Source organism: Hyla sarda, chromosome 12 (genome assembly GCF_029499605.1).
Source record: "Hyla sarda isolate aHylSar1 chromosome 12, aHylSar1.hap1, whole genome shotgun sequence".
NCBI lineage: Eukaryota > Metazoa > Chordata > Amphibia > Anura > Hylidae > Hyla > Hyla sarda.
The window spans coordinates 44,678,597-44,705,705 of NC_079200.1; the positions used below are offsets into that span (position 1 = coordinate 44,678,597).

At 45.8% G+C, this 27,109-nt stretch overlaps 2 protein-coding genes and 1 long non-coding RNA gene across 4 annotated transcripts in view; 2 read left to right on the plus strand and 1 right to left on the minus strand.

Annotated features, from left to right (window-relative positions):
* Positions 1-27,109, plus strand: part of WNT3 (Wnt family member 3) — a 455,111-nt gene that overhangs the window by 167,278 nt on the left and 260,724 nt on the right. The window lies entirely within an intron of this gene.
* On the plus strand, positions 2,942-4,106 carry RPRML (reprimo like). Its single transcript, XM_056548717.1, has one exon. The coding sequence runs from the start codon at positions 3,166-3,168 to the stop codon at positions 3,499-3,501; it is 336 nt and encodes a 111-aa protein (XP_056404692.1). The 5' UTR covers positions 2,942-3,165; the 3' UTR covers positions 3,502-4,106.
* Positions 9,959-27,109, minus strand: part of LOC130296788 (uncharacterized) — a 71,502-nt gene continuing 54,351 nt past the window's right edge. For both annotated transcript variants that reach the window (XR_008849287.1, XR_008849288.1), the window contains exon 4: positions 9,959-10,122. This is a non-coding gene — a long non-coding RNA (uncharacterized LOC130296788). The remainder of the gene's footprint in view (positions 10,123-27,109) is intronic.

Sequence of the window (27,109 nt, forward strand, 5' to 3'; positions counted from 1 at the left end):
ACAGAAGGGTCATGCAGTTAAAATTTAACAAGTGAATGATCTGTTCCAGGGAAAGAGTTAAGAAGCCTCCATGCACATTAGATGATCGGGTGGTCCCGCTAAAAACTGCAGATTTGGTTGACTTTTCTCTAATGTGTATTGGGGTCTTTAGAGGAAAGATTATTTATTCATAATCCACAGTCCCTAAGGGGGCAGAGCATGACGCAGGGTCTCAGAAAATACTAAATAGTCATGCTCCACCCCTCAGACACTACTCAAGTGATTACTAGTGTTGCTCGCGAATATTCGCAATTTGAATATTATTCGCGAATATCGCATATTCGCGAATTCGCGAATTTCGCGAATATAGCGGTATATATTCGTAATTACGAATATTCGTTTTTTTTTTTTTTTTTCTTCTTCACAGTACACATCACAGTGATCACCCCTCTCTGCTTCCAGCTTGTGTGGTGTAAAGAAGGCTGTAATACTACTGTGTGAGAGTGTCGTACAAAAAGTCGCATATGCGAAAATTAACATATGCGTATTTTCGCATATGCGAATTTTCGCGTGTGCTAATTTTGTATTTGCTAATATTCACATATGCTAATTTTCGCATACGTGAATATTCGCATATGCGAAAATAAACTGAGAATATAGCGAATATTCGCGAATATATGACGAATATTCGTCCATATATTCGCAAATATTCGCGAATTCGAATATGGCCTATGCCGCTCAACACTAGTGATTACACAGTGTATTAGCTTTGCCTTGAGTGTTCCTTTAATAGTTTGCAATTCCTAATACTTCAGCCATGATCACATGTCTGACTGTAGCCTTCAGTAATGAGAAGCACTGGAAGTTGGTTATTGAATGTTGGTGCAAACAATAGACTAAAACAACATGATTTGGGTGTAGAAGCTTTAATTAATAGACCTGTGCCGTAAATTAAATGTCATTGGTAAAATGCAGCGCCATTCCTTATTGATTTCTGGAGGAATATAAATCTGAAATATGTCAACTTGTTCCTAAATGAGTGTCACGGTCATAGAATCCTTTGCGCAAGTGAGCCTCATCAGAAAGATATGAGCCATTTATACAATATAAGCTATTTATACAAGCTGGAGGTGCTAGTACGCATGTGTCAGTGGCAACAAGTAGCACTAACAATTCACTTATTCCTGCCCCACTACACTTGGGCAAAAAAATGGGAGCATCTATTGCATGTGTACCAGCACCCTGAAGGCAAAATTAAGTCCATTGAGCATTTTCACAGTAGGGGTAGGGTTACATGTAGCGTATATACTGCGTTTTTCACGCTGCAGCAGGTACTACATAGCATATTTTGGCAGACACACAGTGCTTCTTCACCACAGTCCTGTGTGCGCAGTGAGGTTTGGAGGCAGGCCCAGCACGCCAACTTGACTCTGATGCATGTGTCCACCTCCAAATCTTACTGCACACACAGGGCTGCAGTGGGGAAGACATGTGTGCCTGCTTGTAGCAAAATATGCTGCATATTTCCTGCTGAACAGTGGATTTCCTGCAGCATGACATATGACATTTCCATGCAGCGTATACACTATGTATGACCCTACCCTTAAGGTGAAACTGTCACATTGAAAATGTAGTCATTTTATAGAGTAGGAAGAGCTGAGCAGATAGATATATAGGGGGAGATTTATCAAAACCGGTGTAGAGGCAAGGTTGACCAGTTGCCCATAGCAACCAATCAGATTGCTTCTTTCATTTTGGAAAGGGCCTCTGAAAAAGGAAGCCATCTGATTGGTTGCTATGGGAAACTGGTCAACTTTTCTTCCACACAGGTTTTGATGCATCTCCCCCATAATTTTTAGGAAATGTTCTTCCAGGACAATTTGTCATTTATTCATGTAAGTCTATGTTCATTCTAGGCTAAATAGTCCTGTGGGCGGTCCTACTCAGTGATTGACAGTTCTCTCTATGCACACTTATACACAACTGTCAATCACTGAGTAGGACTGCCCATGTGACTTCTTAGCCCAAAATGAGCAGAGATTTACATGAATAAGTGACAAAATGTTATCCTGGAGAGTGCATGGAGAGAGCTGGGGTGTGGGACAGGAGATCGCAGGGGCGTCCCAGTGGTCGGACCCACTTGCGATCATAGCTGGCTCACCCAGCTCCTCTGCCTCCTCCATATTGTCAGTCTGCCCCACCCTCTATATTAATATAAAGGGAAGCAGGGAAGACAAAGAATATGGAGGAAGCAGGGGAGCTGGGTGAGTCGGCTCCCCACCTCCAATGCTCACTGGATAGTAATACAGCAGAAAGTTTACTGTGCCAGAACTCAACGGATTCATGTAAGTGACCCCTCTTTGTAAAGCAGTTCATCCACACTATAAGGAGAAGTTTCATAGTGACGTATCCCCTATCTGCAGGATAGGGAATAAGTTTTACATTGCGGGGTGTCAGATCTTTGGGAGCCCCCGCAGATAGGGTATAATTTTTTTCCACTGTTACATATCTCCTTTAAGTATTGCACAGTCAATGTTATGTTATCCTAGTTTATTAATTCAGAATTTTCTGTGTTTTTAGTATCATCCTGGATTAGAACTAACATTGATACTATCCTTTTGTAGCCCAAGAAAACATTTTATCCTGGTAAATGTGTTAAAAAAGGAAAACTTCTCTTTTTTTTACACACAACAGGTAGAAATGCAGAACGCTGGCATTAACATATACTTAGTTCTAGACATGTATACATCTTTCCAGCATACCATGAGTTAAAGTAATCATACAGATTTCCTTTACTGCTGCTAGGGGAGAAGGGACACATCCAGCCTGCTGGACTGTGAAGCATAAAGTACTTGCTTTAAGACTGAAGTGTCAACTTCAGTCCATCACTACCCCCCTTTGCCTGCCAGGCTAATGGTTTCTCCCAGCAATATATAAGATCAGTGAGCACCATCTCACCTCAGAGCATAGATATCAGGACAGAAGAGTTGGTGTGGATAAGATGCTCCAGCACTTCTTCACTGCAATGGATGTTTTGGAGATCTGAGGTGGTTGAACTAGCCGTGTCTTATCCCCTTTAACCACAACCTTACCCACTGAAGATGGTATTGTGGACATTTGCCTAAAGAGGTTGCTGAAGTTGTGTCTCCACTTTTCTCACCTCCCGGAAAGTACATACCTCCAAAGATGAATGGGACCATCTTTAACCAAACGGTCCTGGACCAAGCAGCTTACTACAACACATCCCAAGGACTTGGGTCTTTTATTGGATGTTGCAATGGAACCAGGGCTGTCATCACAAGCGATGGGGGTTCTGTTGTCTTAATTCCAGATGAGAGAAGCTTGTTCATCAGCCGGGTGGTCCAGATAGCTGTTCTGTGTGTCCTATCCCTCACTGTCATATTTGGCATCTTCTTCCTTGGCTGCAACTTACTCATTAAGTCTGAAAGTATGATAAACTTCTTAGTGAAGGACAGGAGGCCATCGAAAGATGTGGGTGCAGTGATTCTGGGTCTCTACTGAATGAAAGGGTCAGTCCTAAACCCTTCCACAACATCATAAGGATGACCATGCCCTAGACCCACTGGAAGCTGTTAAAGTGGACAATATTGCATGGATTTTTTGGGGTCTGCATGGGGTGTGCCAAATGAGAACCCCACCGTGGCTGAATGTCAAATAAAGAAATTACAATGCTGCTATTCCTTTTTTTTAATGGTTACCTGTCTTTCCCTGCACTGCAGCAGCCCTCCTTAAGTAATGAACTGTCTTGTATTTTTTATAAACCTGATGGGTTGTAGACAGCCTGTGTACTACTCTACTATATCTGTTTCCAATCTGGGTGAGGATGGGGGTTAATAATTTGCATGATCTGCAGCCTAAAATATAATTTCTTACCTCAGAAATCCCGATAGCTCGTTCCTTGCTCCTACTCATTTTGTGGACATGTTTTAAGCATGTTTCCAAGGCTGCAGTCCTGTTTCTTCAAAGTGTGTTGCACTATAGTTATTGAATACCAAGCATGAGGAGGAATGCTTTTTTTTTTTGTATGCATTGTCAATGTCTATTCTATTGCTGTAAATGTCTTTTTTTGCACTTTGATGAAAAATAAAACATACTTTTTTCCTTTTTGTAAAGGATTGTGCTCATTTCCTATGTGACCCTAATGGGCAATCGCGTTTTACCCTTACGGGGTTAATAATGGTCAGTAAAGGTTCAATTTGAAACAAATGGCTCATAAATAATGACATTAATCTTCCGATCTCTGCAAACAGAGATAAAACTCCCATAACACGGAGACTGTTACTCCGAAAACCCCAATGAATAATTAGTCCAAAGGATAGAACATGACTGCCGACAGACAATTAGCTGATAGGAGGCCCTGTACTACAGATCTGTTTCCCCATCTTCAGGGTGACAGGCACAAATTGGGCCATTAAATGGGTACAGTTTTTGTTTCAGCCACATCAAAGGCACATTTTCTATACTTGTCAATTTTGTAGTTTACATTAACGTGTAGGGAGGAAAAGCGAAAAAGAAGGTTTTGACCAATTTAGTCTTGACAGACGCGTTTCACACAATTTTTTTTACTTCCATTTTATGGAAATATATAGCCTATAACAAAAGCCTGTGAAGTTGAAATGCAGCCAGGACATGTAAGGAATATATAGATAGACAGAAAGGGTTAGGGTTATACCATTAGCCACATAAAGTTTTCAGTCTTCATAGAGTGTACAAAATCTTCTATATCTAACCAGTCATTAAAAAAAAAGAGGGTAGGGACAAGTTTTTTTTTTGCCTGGCACCACGCTATAATAGGATTACTTTACAGATTACATGAATCTGGCACTAAGGTAAGATTTTGTTTTAGTCTGTAGACTAATGGAAGGATCTTTTCGGTTCTTAGGCTAATTTAGGGATAGAAAGAAGAAAATGAAAACTAATGACAGGGTTTTTAAAGAAAGATATGCTGCTGCGAAATGGTTGGCACATAACATTTAATTATATATATATATACCCCCTCGGATTCCGATGCAGTATATATCTATGCATATTGTCTTGTATGGTGATTTGTGTGCATGTTGTACATTGTCTGGTATAAAGCTGTGAAATAAAAATAGATTTTGCCTAAAAAAAAAAAAAAAAAAAAAAAGCAAAAACAAATCAAGTGTAAATTCCCTGTAAATATCCTTTAGTCAAGTTGTATCCACAACTACTGTGAAAAACCTCAACAGATGTTTTGGGATTTAGGGCTGAAAAACTCGCCCAGGATCCTCCGTCTTATAGCGATGCGAATGCTAAAATCTCTACAGAACAGCCGCCAAAAGATCGAAAGGATTTTGCTACAAAGGATCTCGTATACAAAGAATTATTCCTCTTAAAAGGGCATGTGCTTGCTCTTTATTTTCCCTGTATGGGAAAATAGAATTACTGAGCCTAGTAGCAGAACTAATCCTATCTATCTACACATATAGTTGTTAGAAATCCTTTTATATCTACAATGTTTTGTATTTATTTTAACACACCTGCACTTAAACTAAAGGGATTTGTGGTTAATATGCAATTAAATACTGTCAGCCTGAGAAACATAAGTGATAGATAGATATGAGATAGATAGATAGATAGATATGAGATAGATAGATAGATATGAGATAGATAGATATGAGATAGATATGAGATAGATAGATATGAGATAGATAGATATGAGATAGAGAGATAGATAAATATGAGATAGATATGAGATAGATAGATAGATATGAGATAGATAGATAGATATGAGATAGATATGAGATAGATAGATAGATATGAGATAGATATGAGATAGATAGATATGAGATAGATAGATATGAGATAGATAAATATGAGATAGATATGAGATAGATGGATATGAGATAGATAGATATGAGATAGATAGATATGAGATAGATAAATATGAGATAGATATGAGATAGATGGATATGAGATAGATGGATGGATAGATAGATATGAGATAAATCCAAAATAGCAGCAGCACACTAGGTATAAGGTGCAAAAAAGTTTGTGGTTTATTGCATCAGTGCACACAGAGCAATGTTTCTGTGACCTCTTCGTCGCCTTTCTCAAGCTCTATGAAATAGATAGATAGATAAATAGGAGATAGATAGATAATGAGATATGAGATAGATAGATAGATATATATGAGATAGATAGATAGATAGATAGATATGAGATAGATAGATATGAGATAGATAGATATGAGATAGATAGATAGATAGATAAATAGATATGAGATAGAAAGATAGATAGATAGATAGATAGATAGATAGATAGGAGATAGATAGATAGGAGATGATAGATATGAGATAAATAGATAGATAGGATATAGATAGATAGAAATTAAATAGCTAGATATGAGATAGATAGATATGAGATAGATAGATATAGATAGATAGATATAGATAGATATGAGATAGATAGATATGAGATAGATAGATAGATATTGCAAGTAGCCGATATAATTGTAAATAAAGATATTCCTATTTTGTTTAGTTTTTTTTGCACATTTTCACATAGTCTGCATTGGCCATAGGTACTCATGCAATGCTTCCATCCAGTGTATCCCACTTTATATCTTTTTTATTTGCAGCTAAATGTGCAGCTCTATGAATCGGGGATTCATCTATCTCGTTCAGTGTCCCTCCCATCACATTATGTAGCTAGTCCAGGTTCTACAGACCAGCGATGCATTAGGATGGAATAGCAGGGTTATCCATCCATACCGTGACTGCTTTTACCTGTTATTTCCAGGCCCCAGTTGTTCTCCAACAGATCCCAGAAGCATTTATCTAATCTAACTGCATAATAAAATCAATGATAATACCAATACCTTAATCAAAGGGAAGCCTGGTAACAATGAGTTTTCTATTGTCATTATCAGTAAAACGTATATATTTCCGAATGAATATGCGCTCCAGGGTGACAACTCTGGATCTGGACTTTTTATCAGAGGATAAATGGAGAAGAGGCATATTAGCCATGGCGCTCTTTGTCTCCATCCAAAAGTTTTGCTTTGAGTTTGTGAAGTAATTTATTGTTGTTTCTAACATATTCTCATAGAATGATGTATATTAAAAATTAAGGGAACACTTAAACATCACAATGTAACTCAGAGTCAATGACACTTCTGTGAAATCACACTGTCCACTCAGGAAGCACCACTGATTGACAATCAATTTCACATGCTGTTGTGCAAATGGAACAGACAACATGTGGAAATTATAGGCAATTAGCAAGACACCCCCAATAAAGAAGTGGTTCTGCAGGTTGTGACCACAGACCACTTCTCAGTTCCTATGCTTCCTGGCTGATATTTTGGTCACTTTCGAATTCTGGCGGTGCTTTCACTCTGGTGGTAGCATGTGACGGAGTCTACAACCCACACAAGTGGCTCAGGTAGTGCAGCTCATCCAGGATGGCACATCAATGCGAGCTGTGGCAAGAAGGTTTGCTGTGTCTGTCAGTGTAGTGTCCAGAGCATGGAGGCACTACCAGGAGACAGGCCAGTACATTAGGAGACGTGGAGGAAGCCGTAGGAGGGCAACAACCCAGCAGCAGGAACCCTACATCCGCCTTTGTGCAAGGAGGAGCAGGAGGAGCACTGCAAAATGACCTCCAGCAGGCCACAAATGTGCATGTGTCCACTCAAGTGGTCAGAAACAGACTTCATGAGGGTGGTATGAGGGCCCGACGTCCACAGGCGGGGGTTGTGCTTACAGCCCAACACCGTGCTGGATGTTTGCATTTGCCAGAGAACACCAAGATTGGCAAATTTTCCACTGGCACCCTGTGCTCTTCACAGATGAAAGCAGGTTCACACTGAGCACATGTGACAGATGTGACAGAGTCTGGAGACGCCATGGAGAACGTTTTGCAACATCCTCCAGCATGACCGGTTTGACAGTGGGTCAGTAATGGTGTGGGGATGGAATTTCTTTGGGGGGCCGCACAGCCCTCCATGTGCTTGCCAGAGATAGCCTGACTGCCATTAGGTACCGAGATGAGATCCTCAGACCCCTTGTGAGACCATATGCTGGTGCGGTTGGCCCTGGGTTCCTCCTAATGCAAGACAATTCTAGACCTCATGTGGCTGGAGTGTGTCAGCAGTTCCTGCAAGAGGAAGGCATTGATGCTATGGACTGACCCGCCCGTTCCCCAGACCTAAATCTGATTGAGCACATCTGGGACATCATGTCTCGCTCCATCCACCAACGCCACATTGCACCACAGACTGTCCAGGAGTTGTCAGATGCTTTAGTCCAGGTCTGGGAGGACATCCCTCAGGAGACCATCCGACACCTCATCAGGAGCATGCCCAGGCGTTGTAGGGAGGTCATACGGGCGCGTGGAGGCCACACACACACTACTGAGCCTCATTTTGACTTGTTTTAAATGGGCACTGTCACCAACTTTATTTTTTGATATGTTATAGTACTTATGTACTACAACATATCTGTAATATATTTTCATTATTTATTTTTACATTTTCATGGTGAATTTTATGTTTGAAAACCGCCCACTAGGGGTCTCCCTCCTAGTGGCCGGCTGCAGCACGGCGTGACGTCAGGCCTGAATTCGGACCGATTGCGGCCAGGCAATCCGTCCTAATTCAATTGCACTGCGCTCGCTCCCTGCCTGTCAATCAGAAAGGCGGGAGCGAGCGCATTGGCTCCCCGGCCACTGGCTGGGAGGCCACTCCTCCAGCACATGTCGTCGCCGACACCGCTGCCCCTGCACGCCCGCTGCCGGACTCTGCAGTATCAGTAAGTATGGAAGAGAGATGTTTAGAGGAGTTGGTGGTTATAACGGGGGTTGTAGGAGACTGGGGTTCTGGGTTTCAGAAGAGGGGGGGGGGTGACGGAGGGAACGGCGTAGCGCCGCATGGCACTAACTTATAGTTCATCTACACAGGGTGCCTCCAGCTGTTTCACTACTACAACTCCCAGCATGCCCTGACAGCCAATAAATGTCAGGGCAAGCTGGGAGATATGTCTTTGCATAAGGCTTATACTAATGCACCCTTTTATCTTGCTGGGTAGCATTAGGGTTTCACCTGTGAGGCCTGCTATAAATGAACCAACCAGGGGTGGGGCTTGTAGCTTGTCTACTCCCTCCCATTGTATGTGTGCCTAGTCCACACTGGAGGTGACTGAGGAGCAATCTGCAAGTCGGACCTATGGCTGCCGTATTTTGGTTCCTGGTTTTATTTATCTGGCCAGGTAGGTTAGCTGATAGGTCCCGCACCATCTGAGAAACCTTGGCGTGGTGTGCGGGCTCAAGTGTGTCCTTCGTATAAGGATATACTGGCTAATGTCTCAGTTTTACATCAGTTTTGAGGGTTAGCTAATGTCATTGTTTACATTAACCACAGTAGTGAAACCATATTGTGATCCATAGGTGCAGGTCCTCCACTCCATAGGTGCACAACTGCACTTGGGGTTGAGCACCTTGTATCACCTTAGATCACGTCAATGTAATTGCAAGCTGGGAGATGTAGTGGTGAAACAGCTGGAGGCACCCTGTGTAAATGAACTAAGGGAGGAAGTGTCGTCCCCAGCAGGCATCAGTGATGTGGTGCCTGCTGGGGAAGTCTGACTAGTACACTACCAGGCAGACAAAAAGTTATTTTTAATATAGCAAAAACATAATAATTTTAAGCAGGGAGGGGGTTAGGGATAGATGTGCAATAGGCAGGGACAGAAAAAAAAAGATATAGGATGGTGGGAGCTACCCTTTAAGGACATTACATCAAAGTTGGATCAGCCTGTAGTGTGGTTTTCCTCTTTGATTTTGAGTGTGACTCTGTATCCAGACCTCCATGGGTTGATAAATTAGATTTTCATTGATCATTTTTGTGTGATTTTGTTGTCAGCACATTCAACTATGTAAAGACAAAAGTATTTCATACAATTAGTTCATTCATTCAGATCTAGGATGTGTTATCTTAGTGTACCCTTTATTTTTTTGAGCAGTGTATATTGGGAGTCAAGAAGGATTTTCCCCATCCTTTAGGATATCCATGCCTGTGGCAATTTTCTCCCCATGCAGTGAACATTTCATTAGGCTGTCTGGACAACTGACAGGTTAGCAAGCAATTGATCCAAAATAAACCTAGAAGAAAAACAGATACATATACAGTACTATCATTAAATATTGCCTCTATCCATGGGTGAGATTTTTTACAACAGGTTCCCTATCTGGTTTGACGCATGCATGTGATAAAGTGCACCATAGGGAATTATTTCTACTCCAATAATTAAATACAGTGACACCCCGACCTACGATGGCCCCGACATACGATCATATCAACATACGATGGCCTCTCAGAGGCCATCGCATGTTGAAGGCAGCATCAACATACGATGCTTTTGTATGTCGGAGCCATCGCATAAACTGCTATCCGGCAGCGCAGACTGCTTCAGCTGCTGCCGGAGAGCCGTTTAAGGTGCCCCGTGTGGTCCGGTGAGGATCACTTACATGTCCCCGGTGCTCCGAACCGTCCTCTTTGGGATCCCCAGCATCGCTGTCGCTCTCCATCATCTTCATCACGTCGCCTCGCACGCCGTCCCATCATCCAATAGGAGCGGCGTGCATAGCGACGTGATGACGGCGATAAGGAACGACAATCCCGGCCAGCAGACATGGTCTGGAGTGGCGGGGACACCACGGGGACGCAGCGACAGCAGAGGACGGCGACATCCAGGGCAGCGGTGATGGTCCGGAGCAGCAGGGACAGGTGAGTATACCCTCCTATATTTATCATTGCAAGCTGCAAGGTCCCCTCTGTGTTACTGGTCACCTCTTTGGGATCCTGGCCTAGCTGTAAAGACTGTTACCATCTGTCTACCTCAGTAAAGCTACCGTTAACCCTGACCTGGCCTTGGATTCTTATTTGCCCTGCCTAACTAGGAATGGCGGTACTAACGTTCGGGTGGTTATCGGGAAAACCACACCCTGGCGTAACAAACAACTAGGGGTTAATAACTGCCCCATACACCTCATCGCACCCCCATGGCACACCACAAAACTTTGGCATCACAAACAGGATACGGGTGTGTGCCTTAACCATTGTTAGGATTCGGCTAGCTGGATGTGGATCCTCTGTGTCAGCGAGGGATTGGCGTGGACCGTGTCGGTGGACCGGTTCTAGGGATGCTACTGGTTTTCACCAGAGCCCGCCGCAAAGCGGGATGGTCTTGCTGCGGCGGTAGCAACCAGGTCGTATCCACCGGCAACGGCTCAACCTCGCTGACTGCTGAGAAGGCGTGGGACAGAAGGACTAGGCAGAGGCAAGGTCAGACGTAGCAGAAGGTCGGGGCAGGCGGCAAGGTTCGTAGTCATTAGCAATAGCAGAAGGTCTGGAAACAGGCTTTGAACAACACTAAACGCTTTCTCTGGCACAAGGCAACAAGATCCGGCAAGGAAGGAAAGGGGAAGTGAGGTTATATACACAGGGAGCAGGTGGAAGCTAATTAGACTGATTGGGCCAGGCACCAATCACTGGTGCACTGGCCCTTTAAATCCTAGAGAGCTGGCGCGCGCGCGCCCTAGAAAGCGGAGCCGCGCGCGCCAGAACATGACAGCCGGGGACCGGGACGGGTAATTGGCTTGGTATGCGATTCGCGAGCGGGCGCGTCCCGCTATGCGAATCGCATCCCCATAGTGAATGACAGTGCAGCGCTCCCGGTCAGCGGGTCTGACCGGGGCGCTGCAGAAAGGAGAACGCCGCGAGCGCTCCGGGGAGGAGCAGGGACCTGGAGCGCTCGGCGTAACAGTACCCCCCCCCCCTTAGGTCTCCCCCTCTCTTTGTCTCCTTGTCCCTTTAACTGAGAAGAGAACATAGAGGGAGCCTCTTGAGTTTCCTTCTGGAACAAAAAAAAGTCCTGGGTAGCTACATCAGCGGCCGGTAATCCAGAAGAAGTGGGAATGGGGAGGGGGGGCAGAGGGTGAAGCTTGTCACGGGGCAGAGTGTCACCAGGACGGGGGCTATGAGGAGGCACTGCACAGTCCTGATAGGCCTTGGGGAGACCAGGCACAGGAGGAGACACTGAGGCCTGACAGACGGGACTGGGAGCAGACGTGAGGCATTTCTTGCGGCAAGCAGGACCCCAATTCTTGATCTCCCCGGTGGTCCAGTCAAGGGAGGGAGAATGATGCTGGAGCCATGGCAGACCGAGGAGGACTTCAGAGGTGCAATTGGGCAGGACGAAAAATTAAATTTTCTCGTGATGCAGTCCAATGCTCATAAGCAAGGGCTCTGTGCGGTAACACACAGTGCAGTCCAACTTCACTCCGTTGACCGAAGAAATGTAGAGCGGCTTGATGAGACGGGTCACCGGGATGCAGAAGCTATTCACCAAAGAGGCCAGAATAAAATTTCCAGAAGAACCAGAGTCTAAGAAGGCCACGGCTGAGAAGGAGGAGTTGGCAGAAGGAGAAATCCGCACGGGCACAGTGAGACGTGGAGAAGCAGACTTCGTACCAAGAGACGCCACACCCACGTGAGCTGGGTGCGTGCATGCGTTTCCCAGACATGGAGGACGAATAGGGCAATCCACCAAGAAATGTTCGGTACTAGCGCAGTACAGACATAAATTTTTATCCCTACGGCGAGTCCTCTCTTCATGTGTCAGGCGAGACCGATCCACTTGCATAGCCTCCTCGGCGGGAGGCACAGGGGTAGATTGCAAAGGATACTGTGAGAGAGGTACCCAGAGATCAAGGTCTTTTTCCTGGCGGAGCTCCTGATGTCTTACAGAAAAACGCATGTCAATGAGGGTGGCCAAATGGATAAGTTCTTGCAGGTTGGCAGGAATCTCTCGTGCGGCCAGCACATCCTTAATGTTACTGGATAGGCCTTTTTTAAAGGTCGCGCAGAGGGACTCGTTATTCCAAGATAATTCGGAGGCGAGAGTACGAAATTGGATGGCGTACTCGACTACTGAAGAATTACCCTGGACCAGGTTCAGCAGGGCAGTCTCGGCAGAAGAAGCTTGGGCTGGTTCCTCGAAGACACTACGGACTTCAGCGAAGAAGGACTGGACTGTGGCTGTGGCAGGATCATTGCGGTCCCAGAGCGGTGTGGCCCAAGACAAGGCCTTTCCAGACAGAAGACTCACTACGAACGCCACCTTAGACCGTTCTGTAGGAAATTGGTCCGACAACATCTCTATATGTAGGGAACATTGAGACAGGAAGCCACGGCAGAGTCTAGAGTCCCCATCAAATTTGTACGGCAGGGACAAGCGGAGGCTAGGAGAGGCCACTCGCTGCGGAGGAGGTGCAGGAGCTGGCGGAGGAGATGGTTGCTGCTGTAGCAGTGGCAGAAGTTGCTGTAACGTGGCGGTCAACTGCGACAGCTGCTGTCCTTGTTGGGCAATTTGCTCCGATTGCTGGGCGACCACCGTGGATAGGTCAGCGAGACTTGGCAGTGGCACCTCAGCGGGATCCATGGCCGGATCTACTGTTAGGATTCGGCTAGCTGGATGTGGATCCTCTGTGTCAGCGAGGGATTGGCGTGGACCGTGTCGGTGGACCGGTTCTAGTTTGCTACTCGTTTTCACCAGAGCCCGCCGCAAAGCGGGATGGTCTTGCTGCGGCGGTAGCAACCAGGTCGTATCCACCGGCAACGGCTCAACCTTGCTGACTGCTGAGAAGGTGTGGGACAGAAGGACTAGGCAGAGGCAAGGTCAGACGTAGCAGAAGGTCGGGGCAGACGGCAAGGTTCGTAGTCAATAGCAATAGCAGAAGGTCTGGAAACACAGGCTTTTGACAACACTAAACGCTTTCTCTGGCACAAGGCAACAAGATCCGGCAAGGAAGGAAAGGGGAAGTGAGGTTATATACACAGGGAGCAGGTGAAAGCTAATTAGACTGATTGGGCCAGGCACCAATCACTGGTGCACTGGCCCTTTAAATCTTAAAGAGCTGGCGCGTGCGCACACTAGAGAGCAGAGCCGCACGCGCCAGAACATGACAGCCGGGGACCGGGATGGGTAAGTGGCTTGGGATGCGATTCGCGAGCGGGCGCGTCCCGCTATGCGAATCGCATCCCCATCGTGAATGACAGTGCAGCGCTCCCGGTCAGCGGGTCTGACCGAGGCGCTGCAGAAAGGAGAACGCTGCGAGGAGCAGGGACCCGGAGCGCTCGGCGTAACAGCCATAAAGCCACAAGTCCTCCCCCCGGTCCCAGGCCCCACTGATGATGTCCTTTTGGTGGAGACGAGTGAAGTAAGTGGTGAGGAGCTTGTCAGTGAGTGAACAAAAGCAGGCAGTTCTCTGGGTGCAGCCATACACCGAATCCCGGTGGCTGCGCTCGGCTCTGGAGGTTCCGGTCAAGCACCCGCTGCTGCGCAGACTCTGCCGACACCAACGTTTGTGAAAAGTAAGTCGCTGGGACCGGGAGGGCCAAGTCTGCACCCTTTAGTGCCCAGCAATACCCGTGGCAAACTACAGCAAGTTAGGAAGGATCACATGGGGGGTCCCGGCCAGCCTTGAAAAAGGCGTTGCAGCAACCCCCAAAGCCCCTTAAAGGGCCAGTCACCCTCAGTCTGCCAAGAGGCTCAGCCCTTAGGAAAAAACGGTGGACTAAAATTAAAACACACGTGGACGTAGAGACTCTAGATGGCTACCTTCTTCGTCTCTTTTGCGTTGGTTTCACAAAGAAGCGCAACAATCAGTCCAAAAAGCATTTTATGTTCAACATCAACAAGTCTATCAGATCCACACCAAGATGATGGAAATCCTGACCCTGAAGGTGCAAACAAAAGACCTGAAGGAAGTTGTTAACACACTGATCCCAGGCACCATAGGCCAAGAGATTGAAAAGGTCTGTCAATCTATCTATCCTCTCCACAATGCATCTGTCCAAAGGGTCAAGATGCTGAAAGACTCAAAGTTAAATTTTCCTGAAGCCCCCACTCTTGCAGCCACAGAGCTGAGGCCAGGTCCACAGACGTCCGTAGATGTGCCCAGACCTACTACTGCTGTTGAGGAGGTTTGGCCTGACCATCGGGTACAAACAGGAGTACCGAGGCCTACTCTGATTGCCCCAGAGGTCTGGCCTAACCAGCAGGTACCAACCAAAGTGCCTTGGCCTACTCCAACTGTTCCTAAGGTTTGGCCGGGTCAACAGAAACCAACAATTCATCCCCCAGTGGCACAAGCTGCTGCTGTACAAGTGGTGGTCACCGTGAGTCTGACCATCATTGAATCCCGTTTGTCCCATGTCTCATGGAACAGACATGTCAACCCCATGGAGGGTGCCCAGTCTCGTGGTCCTAGGTATATGTCACAGCCTAGAAAGCAGTTTGACCAACAAGGTTGGCATGGAAGAGTACCTACATAAAAGAAATGTTTATTTGTGTACTCCTGAACAGTAACTTCACCAGACTTGGTCGTATGACTAACTGACTGCTGTGTGCAAACACAATTTTTGTTGTTCCAGGATTCTACAGCAAAGTTTAAGCACAGTGCCTGAAGAACTTGTCAAGAAAGTTTTTGCAGTAACCAATCTCGTAAGTGTTGTGCCCGGCCATGATTCTCAGGAACCTGAACTCTATAATGTATCTGGACTACTGAGAGAAACATTGGCATCTGTGTAAATATGCCATAGTAATATATTTTGCTCACCTTAATGCATAAGGGAAATGTTTGCGGTCCTTCACTATAATTGCTGTAGTGTAATAAAATGTATATAATTTGTTGTACACCAAAAAGTCAAAGTGTACCGTATTCTCTGATGTCTGGTAGTTTTCTTGTTGGGGTTGTCCTTAGCTAATCAGGAGAAGCAACATTTCAGCCCATCGCCAACATCATGTACAGTCAACGGTAAAGTCGTGTACTACACATAGTTATAAATACACATAAAGTACACATAAAGTCATGTACACATGTTTCATGTACATTAGGACTGTAACACTCACAACCACACAGTCCATACAAATGTCATATGTCTCAAATGTCAAATGTAATATTTATTGTGTCATCGTGTTCAGGATACTTTGCTGGCCAGAAGGTATTTCTGTTAATCACAAAAGCATGTAACAAAAAGTCAAAGGTACAATACAGGAATTTAGGTGCACTACTGTGGTTGATGTATACAGTGACATTGGCTATCCCTCAACACTGATGTTAAAATTAAGACATTTGCCAGTATATCCTTATATGAAGGACATACCAGAACCCGCACACCAAAGCCAAGGTTTCTCAAATGGCACGGGACCTAGCGCTAAACCTACCTGTGCGTGATAAGCAAAACAGGGGCCAGTGGGCAATTACGGCAGCATTAGGTCCACTCACAGAGTCCTCCCAGATACTCTCCAGCATGGCTAAGCACACATACAATGGGAGGAGGGAGGCAAACTGCAAGCCCCACCTAAGTTGGCTAATATAGGTGCATGGCCTCACAGGTGCTAACTTGATGCTGCCTGGAAAATGTTCAAGGCGCATTACATATGGAGTTTACACACCTCCAAGTATATAATTTAAACAACAACAAAAAACGTGGTCTCAAATGGCTGGAGGTGCTCAACCCCAAATGCGTTTGTGCATTTATACTGGGGGAGCAGATCCTGCCCTTGTCAAAGTCAAAGGTAACAAAATGTCAAATGTTATCTAAAAAAAATGTCTAGCATAAGAAAATGTCTAGCATAAAAATAACTAGTGTTCTGGGGAGAAGTGTGTAATGCCAAGGGACCCCAGTAGCCAAGATATTGGGCAGAGAGCCTCCAGCAACCCAATTCACCAGTGTTATGTCTAGTCATGTATAGTGTTGTTATGCATAGTTAAATGTCATAGTATACATAGTCATAGTCCATAAGTTGTGTTATACCATAGTCAAAGGTATGTTGCTATTCTCCATTGAATGCAGAAAATCCAGAGCATGTATGGACATTTATACAAAGACTCTATTGCATTATCAGTTTTCGTTAAGCAACAGCCTGGAAATGGACATTGGGTTACAATGCCCCAGGACTGCATTCGGCCCCAAGGCCGATTCAATCCTCAAGCCCGACAGGACTTTTGTTGGGGGCAACATCTGTTAAAGGGGAAATCTGGTGGAAACAAGTAGAAAACAAATGTTTTCAAATGAATTGGTGCCTGAAAGTTAAACAGATTTGTAAATTACTTCTATAAAAAAAAAAAGTATCTTTCCAGTAATTATCAGCTGCTGTATACTACAGAGAAATTTGTGAATTTCTTTTCAGTCTGACCACAGTGCTCACTGCTGACACCTCTGTCTGTGTCAGGAACTGTTCAGATTAGAAGCAAATCCCCATAGAAATCCTATACTGCTCTGCACAGTTCTTGACAAGGACAGAGGTGTCAGTAGAGAGCACTGTTGTCAGGCTGGAAAGAACTTCACAAATTTTTCTGTAGTATATCTCTAGCATACAGCAGCTGATAAGAACTGGAAGGGTTAAGATTTTTAATTAGAAGTGATTTACAAATCTGTTTAACTTTCTTGCACCAGTTGATTTGAAAAAAAAATTTCCACAGGAGTTACCCTTTAAGTAGGGGGATTTGTGATATCCCAGTATGGGATATAGTCCTGTACAGTACTTAGGCCCTGTCAGGCTGAGTCCCTCTATGTCCTAGGGGCTCTCCTGCAGCATCTCCCCCATAGTGTTATATGTATTATGTATAAAAGACCTTTAAGTTAGTCACATAATGTGGTCACATGTTCAATTCACATGTTTTGTTACCCAGAGAGCACCAACTAACCAGGTGACCTGCAGCTTGACCTATGGGCTATTTGCTCAGCCCCCCTTTATAAGAGGGGGAGCCATTACAATCTCTCTCTTCTACCACATTCTCTGCTTAGGTCAAGTTCAGTCCAGATGTCTCAGAGCCAGTGTCCAGCACACCTGGAGGCCTCAACCCTAACCTACAGCCACATGTCAGTAAGTCAAGTCATCTCTGTATGCTGTCACTATCTTCAGTCAAGTCAAGTCTATTATAGTCAGCGTGCCTGTCCTAAAGTCTGTCAAGTCACTGCAAGTCCCAGAAATCTGCAAGGTCCCCTCCATGTTACTGGTCACCTCTCTGGGATCCTGGCCTAGCTGTAAAGACTATTACCATCTGTCTACCTCAGTAAAGCTACCGTTAACCCTGACCTGGCATGGGACTCTTATTTGCCCTGCCTAACTAGGAATAGCGGTACTACCATTCAGGTGGTTATCGGGAAAACCACACCCTGGCGTCACGAACATCTGCCCCATACACTTCATCGCACCCCCTGTGACACACCACACACAGAACCATAGTCTGCAGCATTGTTTGACTTGTTTCCCATTGAGCACATCTGTTTTGTCATTGGTCGTCAATTGCGCAGGGACCTGCCAGTCGTGGATCTTGATGATTTGCAAGCCCAAGCACATTCAATGTGGCAGAACATTCCTCAGACAACCATTAATAACCTCATTGATAGTATGCCAAGGTAAGTGAGTGCACAATACACTCATACTCGATACTACATACATCCAAATGTTATGAATATTGTGTGTCCAATTTTGTCACCATTTGTATACCAGAAACATGCATATCGATTCTGTGATTTCCACAATTCCATGACTTTTAAGGTTGAAGAGTATATATGTAAATTTAAAACAAACCCAATTTATTTGGGTAGCTGTGTACTTTTAGAATTGAACAAATGGCAGACAAGGTTTAGAATGGGTAATGGTCCTTAATGCTTTTTTTTATGGCTTTCATAATTTAAAAGGAAGTAGAGCCGTATTATGTTTTCAAAGGGGAAATAGTCATTCTCTTCTACCCTCCTCCACACCATTATATTTCACAATCTGGACTACCAAAGGTGGTCAACATAATGAATATGCTTTAAATAAATAATAATTTTTGTGCATTCAGCTCTATTTGCGTTATGTAAGCACATGGTTCTGAATTCATTTAAATCTACAGATAAGTAAGAATAATGGTGAAGAATGGATTATGCCCATGAGGTTTTCTTATAGATACATAATGCAAACAGAAACTCACTCTATGAATAAGTTACAATGATCTTTTCACAAGTGACTTATTTATAGAGTTCTCTGTACAAGAAAAAGACATATAAACTGTGGGCTGGGTATTAATTCTATGACAACGTTAGGAGTAAAGCTGTCTCTGGGGCATACAGAGCTATGTGTCTCCGTAATGTCTTCGGATGTCAGAGAATTCATTAGTGGTTTACTGGGTCCAGTTTTGAGCAGTGCATGTATATACAGCAATAAGAAAGTTGCCTTCAAGCACTTGGACTATGGTTTACTTCGAGCTAAAGCACAATAGAGTATTAATCATTGCAATGATATCATCATTTTGGCATAATTACAGTTAAATATTGTCTTTCACCATTACCTTGTGATGCAAACAATTAGGGGGGATTTATCAACACCTGTCCAAAGTTGCCCATAGCAACCAATCAGATCGCTCCTTTCATTTTTGAAAAGGCCTCTGAAAATGAAAGTAGCGATCTGATTGGTTGCTATGGGCTATTCAGCAACTTTTCCTCTGGAAAGGTTTTCATAAATCTCCCCCTTGGTGTTTTCTACTTTAGTACAACAGCAATATGCCACTATAAACCAGTATTTGTTACTAGTTTGTTTAGGGTTGGTATAGTATTCCCATGTTTTTGACACATTCACATATGTTTCCTAAGTGGTCCTTAAAAGGGGTACTCCGGCCCAAATACATCTTATCCCCTATCCAAAGGATAGTATATAAGATGTATGAACGCGGGGGTCCCACCTTTGTGAGCTCTCCGCAGCAATACTCCGGCCCCGTGGTTGTCACGCTGGAGAGCTCACACAGGTGGGTGCGGAATGACAGATTGCGGGGGTCCCCAGCGGCGGAACCCCTGCGATCATACATCTTATCCCCTATCCTTTGGATAGGGGAGAAGCTGTATTAGGGCCGGAGTACCCCTTTAAGCTTCAGTACAGAATCATGGGCTTAGCAGGCGTAGCACCTGACATAGGGCCCAAGGGTTAAGGGTCCCACTCATGTGCAAGAACATTCCTACTTTTATAGAAAATAAGAGTTTAGTGGCTTTTTACTTTTGTTTATTGCTACTTATGCCGCCGTTTCATTTTCCTGTCATTAGATTGTAGGTTCCAATCGCATTTTCCTCTAGGGTGCTATGAACTTTAGCTAACTTCTACTGTACAGAATATTTTCCAAGAACCCCCAAACCATGAAGAACCGACGTACCATGCAAAATAGCCTCCCTTGTAGCTGCCACTTACGCTTCCTATAATAAATCAGAGTATATACTGATGCTCTGGGTTAGAATACGAACAGAGTAACATAGTACAGTATAGGATAGGATATATAATAGGATATATATAGGATGTATAGTGTTTGACATTGTTTCTAGCCACATTGCTGAAAGGGTTAACATGCAGTTTAACAGAGAAGTGTTGTTTAGGGCCATGGATCTTGTTTAGTCGGCATATTATTTTGCAGCCTATTATTGTCAAATAAGGTTTTCGGGGCTGTACGGCAAGTGGTAGTGTCTAATTCTGCCTCTGGCTGAGAATGGGTTCTGTTGTTTGAGAAGAGGCTGATTGAATCTAACGGTTTCCTAATCCTGTGGTGTGTGTTATCTGAGGAGAGCGGGGTCCCCACACACCAGCTGAGGTCCTAAGGAGCAGTGCCTTGTTAATGTTTTATGAGAGTCCCTAATTAAAGAGTTCAGCACAGTCACATCCTAGGCCGCTGGTGACCTAGTGAAATATAGGTCATGTGGAGCGAGCAGCTGTGGGACCACAGACGCATCCTGGCAAGAGAACACAGAAGAAGGAAACTTTTCAGAGTTTTGCTGGCAAAACAAAAATAGATGAATTTCATTAAAGGGGTACTCCACCCTAGACATCTTATCCCCTATCCAAAAGATAGAGGATAAGATGTCTGATGGCGGGGGTCCCGCCGCTGGGGACCCCTGCATTCTACCAAGCGGCACCCACCTGTAACGCATTCCGGAACCGCTGGAGGCCCTCAGGCTAATACCATCCCGACCACGAGAACGGAAGATCGTGACGTCAAGACTCCGCCCCCATGTGACGTCACACCCACCCCCTCAATGCAAGTCTATGGGAGGGGGCGTGACAGCCTGAGGGCCTCCAGCGGTTCCAGAATCTTTTACAGGTGGGTGCCGCATGGTAGAATGCGGGGGTCCCCAGCGGCGGGACCCCCGCCATCAGACATCTTATCCCCTATCCTTTGGATAGGGGATAAGATGTCTAGGGGTGGAGTACCCCTTTAAGGTAACCTGACATATGTGACAGTGAGAGAGCTACCATCTCCAGACACTGATTTTTCAAAGCATATTTTTTCTTACCTTACTGTTACCACCACTCCTTATTTCCTCACTCATATCTCATTATGCTTGACCTAGTATCTTATACATATCCTTTGATATGGCCGTGGTACTCTATGCATTGAACAAGGGAGGATTATAGAAGAATAATGACCTACTTCATGGCACAAGTTTCTTAAATTATCTTGTAACATTTTATAACTTTAAAGTTTCAACTTTATTACTTCCACCCTCTTACTCAATATAACCTTCCCTATATCTAGTTATAGTACTCCATAAAATTATATGTTATAATTATATCCATTTTATCTACTCTTGTTACTCCAGAAAACATCTCCTATAGCTCGTCCTAATACTCCATATAATCTCCCTTTTATCTTGTCAGGTATGGGCAAGGATACAGTGCTCTTTAGTTTTACACAAAGCCCCTGTCCCTGCCTATTGCGTAGTCTCTATAAACAGCGACTCATCAACTTAAAGGGGTACTCCAGTGGAAAACAATTCATTTTAAATCAACTGGTGCCAGAAAGTTAAACAGATTTGTAAATGACTTCTATAAACAAATCTTAATCCTTACAGTACTTATCAGCTGCTGTATACTACAGAGAAAGTTATTTTCTTTTCTGTCTGTCCACAGTGCTCTCTGTTGACACCTCTGTCCATGTCAGCAACTGTGCAGAGCAGGATAGGCTTGCTATAGGGATTTTCTCCTGCTCTGGACAGTTCCTGACATGGACAGAGGTGTCAGCAGAGAGCACTGTGGACAGACAGAAAAGAAATTAAAAAAGAAAAGCACTTTCTCTGTAGTATACAGCAGCTGATGAGTACTGGAAGGATTAAGATTTTTTTATAGAAGTAATTTACAAATCTATGTAAAAGAGGGATGTATATATAATATATATACAACATATTGATTTAAAATAAATTGTTTCACAACGGAGTATCACTTTAAGGACAAACCCTACTGTCGTGCTAGGTCGTCACCAGTCAAAATAACAAACTACAGCAATACAGTCAGGTCAGGGAAAACAGTAAAGCACAAAAGGTTAACACGCACTAATACAATGTACTAGGAAGACAGACAAACAGAGGATTGTCAGTGAGTCAATTCAGAAGTCAAGAGGACAGCAAATTTACAGAATAGAGTATCAGAGGGAATGACCAATTACAGAGCCGAAGTCACGAAACCAGGTAAACAGGATAAGATGCAGGAGAATGCTAGCTACAGAGACAAGTTCTTTTTACAAGCAGTCTAATAGCACACTGCAGCCTTAAATAGGCAGACCTAGCAAGGCGGGGGGCGGCCAGCTCCAGGTGCCACTCTCAAGGGGGGTGCCAGGGGCGGACTGAGCCGCCGCAACTACTGAGGATCTGGGACACTCGTCTTAGATCCCCAGCAGACATCGCTACATTCTCCTGTATGCGCGATACACGCACATACAGGAGAAGGCGTCCCCTCTGTGTGAGCCACATCTGCAGCTTACACAGAGAGGAGATGGGACCTCCACCCCCACGCAGCACGCAGTACAGGCGCCGGTGACGTCACTCATCCGGCGCTTGTACTGTGGAGGGGAGAAGACGCGGACCCTGCAGCTGAGGAGATCGCTGCGTGGGACATAAGGTGAGCATCCTTTTTATTTATTTTTTAACCCTGCCTACACCTAAAGGGAAGGGGGGGGGGGTGCTCTGTATATACCTATGGGGAAGGGGGGGTGCTCTATATATACCTATGGGGAAGGGAGGGAGTGGGGGGTGCTCTGTATATACCTATGGGAAAGGGAGGGAGAGGGGGGGTGCTCTGTATATACCTATGGGAAAGGGAGGGGGGTGCTCTGTATATACCTATGGGAAAGGGAGGGAGGGGGGGTGCTCTGTATATACCTATGGGAGAGGGGGGGGTGCTCTGTATATACCTATGGGAAAGGGAGGGAGAGGGGGGTGCTCTGTATATACCTATGGGAAAGGGAGGGAGAGGGGGGTGCTCTGTATATACCTATGGGAGAGGGGGGTGCTCTGTATATACCTATGGGAAAGGGAGGGAGAGGGGGGTGCTCTGTATATACCTATGGGAAAGGGAGGGAGAGGGGGGGCTCTGCATATACCTATGGGAAAGGGAGGGAGAGGGGGGTGCTCTGTATATACCTATGGGAAAGGGAGGGAGTGGGGGTGCTCTGTATATACCTATGGGAAAGGGAGGGAGAGGGGGGGTGCTCTGAATATACCTATGGGAGAGGGGGTGCTCTGTATATACCTATGGGAAAGGGAGGGAGAGGGGGGTGCTCTGTATATACCTATGGGAAAGGGAGGGAGAGGGGGGTGCTCTGCATATACCTATGGAAAAGGGAGGGAGAGGTGCTCTGCATATACCTATGGGAAAGGGAGGGAGAGGGGGGTGCTCTGTATATACCTATGGGAAAGGGAGGGAGAGGGGGGTGCTCTGTATATACCTATGGGAAAGGGAGGGAGAGGGGGGGTGCTCTGTATATACCTATGGGAAAGGGAGGGAGAGGGGTGCTCTGTATATACCTATGGTTAAGGGAGGGAGAGGGGGGTGCTCTGTATATACTTATGGGAAAGGGAGGGAGAGGGGGGTGCTCTGTATATACCTATGGGAAAGGGAGGGAGAGGGGGGGTGCTCTGTATATACCTATGGGAAAGGGAGGGAGGGGGGGGGTGCTCTGTATATACCTATGAAAAAGGGAGGGAGAGAGGGGGTGCTCTGTATATACCTATGGGAGAGGGGGGTGCTCTGTATATACCTATGGGAAAGGGAGGGAGAGGGGGGGTGCTCTGTATATACCTATGGGAAAGGGAGGGAGAGGGGGGTGCTCTGTATATACCTATGGGAAAGGGAGGGAGAGGGGGGGTGCTCTTTATATACCTATGGGAAAGGGAGGGAGAGGGGGGTGCTCTGTATATACCTATGGGAGAGGGGGTGCTCTGTATATACCTATGGGAAAGGGAGGGAGAGGGGGGGTGCTATGCATATACCTATGGGAAAGGGAGGGAGAGGGGGGGTGCTCTGTATATACCTATGGGAAAGGGAGGGAGAGGGGGTGCTCTGTATATACCTATGGGAAAGGGAGGGAGAGGGGAGGGTGCTCTGTATATACCTATGAGAAAGGGAGGGAGAGGGGGTGCTCTGTATATACCTATGGGAAAGGGAGGGAGAGGGTGGGTGCTCTGCATATACCTATGGGAGAGGGGGGGTGCTCTGTATATACCTATGGGAAAGGGAGGGAGAGGGGGTGCTCTGTATATACCTATGGGAAAGGGAGAGAGAGGGGGGGGCTCTGTATATACCTATGGGAAATGGAGGGAGGGGGGTGCTCTGTATATACCTATGGGAAAGGGAGGGAGAGGGGGGTGCTCTGTATATACCTATGGGAGAGGGGGGTGCTCTGTATATACCTGAGGGAGAGGTAGGGGGGTGCTCTGTATATACCTATGGGAAAGGGAGGGAGAGGGGGGTGCTCTGTATATACCTATGGGAAAGGGAGGGAGAGGGGGGGTGCTCTGTATATACCTATGGGAAAGGGAGGGAGAGGGGGTGCTCTGTATATACCTATGGGAGAGGGGGGTGCTCTGTTTATACCTATGGGAAAAGGAGGGAGAGGGGGAGTGCTCTGTATATACCTATGGGAGAGGGGGGGTGCTCTGTTTATACCTATGGGAAAGGGAGGGAGAGGGGGGGTGCTCTGTATATACCTATGGGAGAGGGGGATTGCTCTGTATATACCTATGGGAAAGGGAGGGAGAGGGGGGGCTCTGTATATACCTATGGGAAAGGGAGGGAGGGGGGGTGCTCTGTTTATACCTATGGGAAAGGGAGGGAGGGGGGGTGCTCTGTTTATACCTATGGGAAAGGGAGGGAGAGGGGGGGTGCTCTGTATATACCTATGGGAAAGGGAGGGAGAGGGGGGTGCTCTGTATATACCTATGGGAAAGGGAGGGAGGGGGGGGTGCTCTGCATATACCTATGGGAAAGGGAGGGAGAGGGGGGTGTAGCTCTGCATATACCTATGGGGAAGAGGGTGGGGGTTTGTAGCTCTGCATATACCTATGGGGAAGAGGGGGGTGTAGCTCTGAATATACCTATGGGAAAGAGGGGGGTGTAACTCTGCATATACCTATGAGAAAGAGGGGGGTGTAGCGTAGCTCTGCATATACCTATGGGAAAGAGAGGGGGTGTAACTCTGCATATACCTATGGGAAAGAGGGGGGGGGTGTAACTCTGCATATACCTATGAGAAAGAAGGGGTTACCTGGCTACCTACCTACCTGCCCTTTTACTGTGCAGGACACCAAGGATGGCATTATTACAGTTTGTGGGCCTATAGATGGGCAGATTGTGTAGAGGAGGGGAGGGCACTAAAAAATGCAGAGTCTGACATGTTTTTCCAGCAGATGTTAAGAGATCCACATGGCGGTCTTATCCGGACGGAGAAGAAAAGGAAAGAGGACGCCGCTGATCAGAAAAGACGTAATTGTCAGTCCCAAAATGTAACTGTAATCGCTTATATGGTGTACACATCCTGTGTATAGATGATATCTACCGCCATATGATCCTGTATATAATCACTTATATTGTATACAGATTCTTTATAGTATACTGGTCTGTGTATAGTAGTTTTATTCAGTACAGTATGGCGGTATTATCCAGTTATTGTGTGGTGGAATATATTTACTCCTTGTATACCAGTATTATTGGTCATTGAAATTTACCTACTTTAAAATGTTTCTTACATACCGTATTTATCAGCGTATAACACGCACTTTTAAAACTTAAATTTAAGGCAAAAATTCTGCCTGTGTGTTATACGCCGATAAATCTTCTGGTCACTGATTTAAAGCGGCCGCAGCAGCGTCTGCTTGTTAAGTATTAACAGCACGGCCGCAGCCACTTTAAATCAGTGACCAGCGGCGTCTCCTCCCCGCTCTGTCACTTGTTTTCTCCCACACTATCCACAGGTACTGGTGTGGTGGATAGTGCAGGAGACGCTGATTAAAATGAGCCCTATCTTGTCCGGATCTGCCCTACCTTTTAATCAGCGTCTCCCGCACTATCCACCAGTACCTGTGTATAGTGCGGGAGAACCTCCCCCCTCCCTCATCATTCCCCCTTTTCCTGCTTTTTATAGTTTTGTTTATTTTCCTTACCTGGCTGCGCTTCGGCAGGTCAGGTCAGGCGGAGGGTCTTGCGGGGTCAGTGAAGCAGATGAGTTACATCCTCTGCCGACTTCTCCGTGCGGCATCACTGACGTCACTTTTCATTTCCTGTAGTCGCCACCGAAAAGTGACATTCCAGATGCCGCACAGAGAAGCCGGGAGAGGACGTAACTCATGCGCTTCACTGACCCTGCAGCCCGCAAGACAGCCGAAGCGCAGACAAGTAAGGAAAGGGGAAGAGTGGTCTTCAACCTGCGGACCTCCAGATGTTGCAAACCTACAACTCCCAGCATGCCCGGACAGCAGTTGGCTGTCCGGGCATGCTGGGAGTTGTAGTTTTGCAACATCTGGAGGTCCGCAGGTTGAAGACCACTGGATGCCATAGGAGGAACATGATGGGGGGATGATGAGACGGGGAAATGATGAGGGGGGGAATGATGGGGGGATGATACAGGGGGAAATGATGAGGGGGGGAATGATGAGGCAAGGTGGGGGGATGATGAGGGGGGAATGATGAGGGACATGATGAGACAGGGTGGGGGGATGATGAGGGGGGAATGATGAGGGACATGATGAGACAGGGTGGGGGGATGATGAGGGGGGAATGATGAG

What these genes read in the sequence shown, in the direction of transcription:
- RPRML (XM_056548717.1), top strand. Translation starts at nt 3,166, where the DNA reads ATGAATGGGACCATCTTTAACCAAACGGTCCTGGACCAAGCAGCTTAC.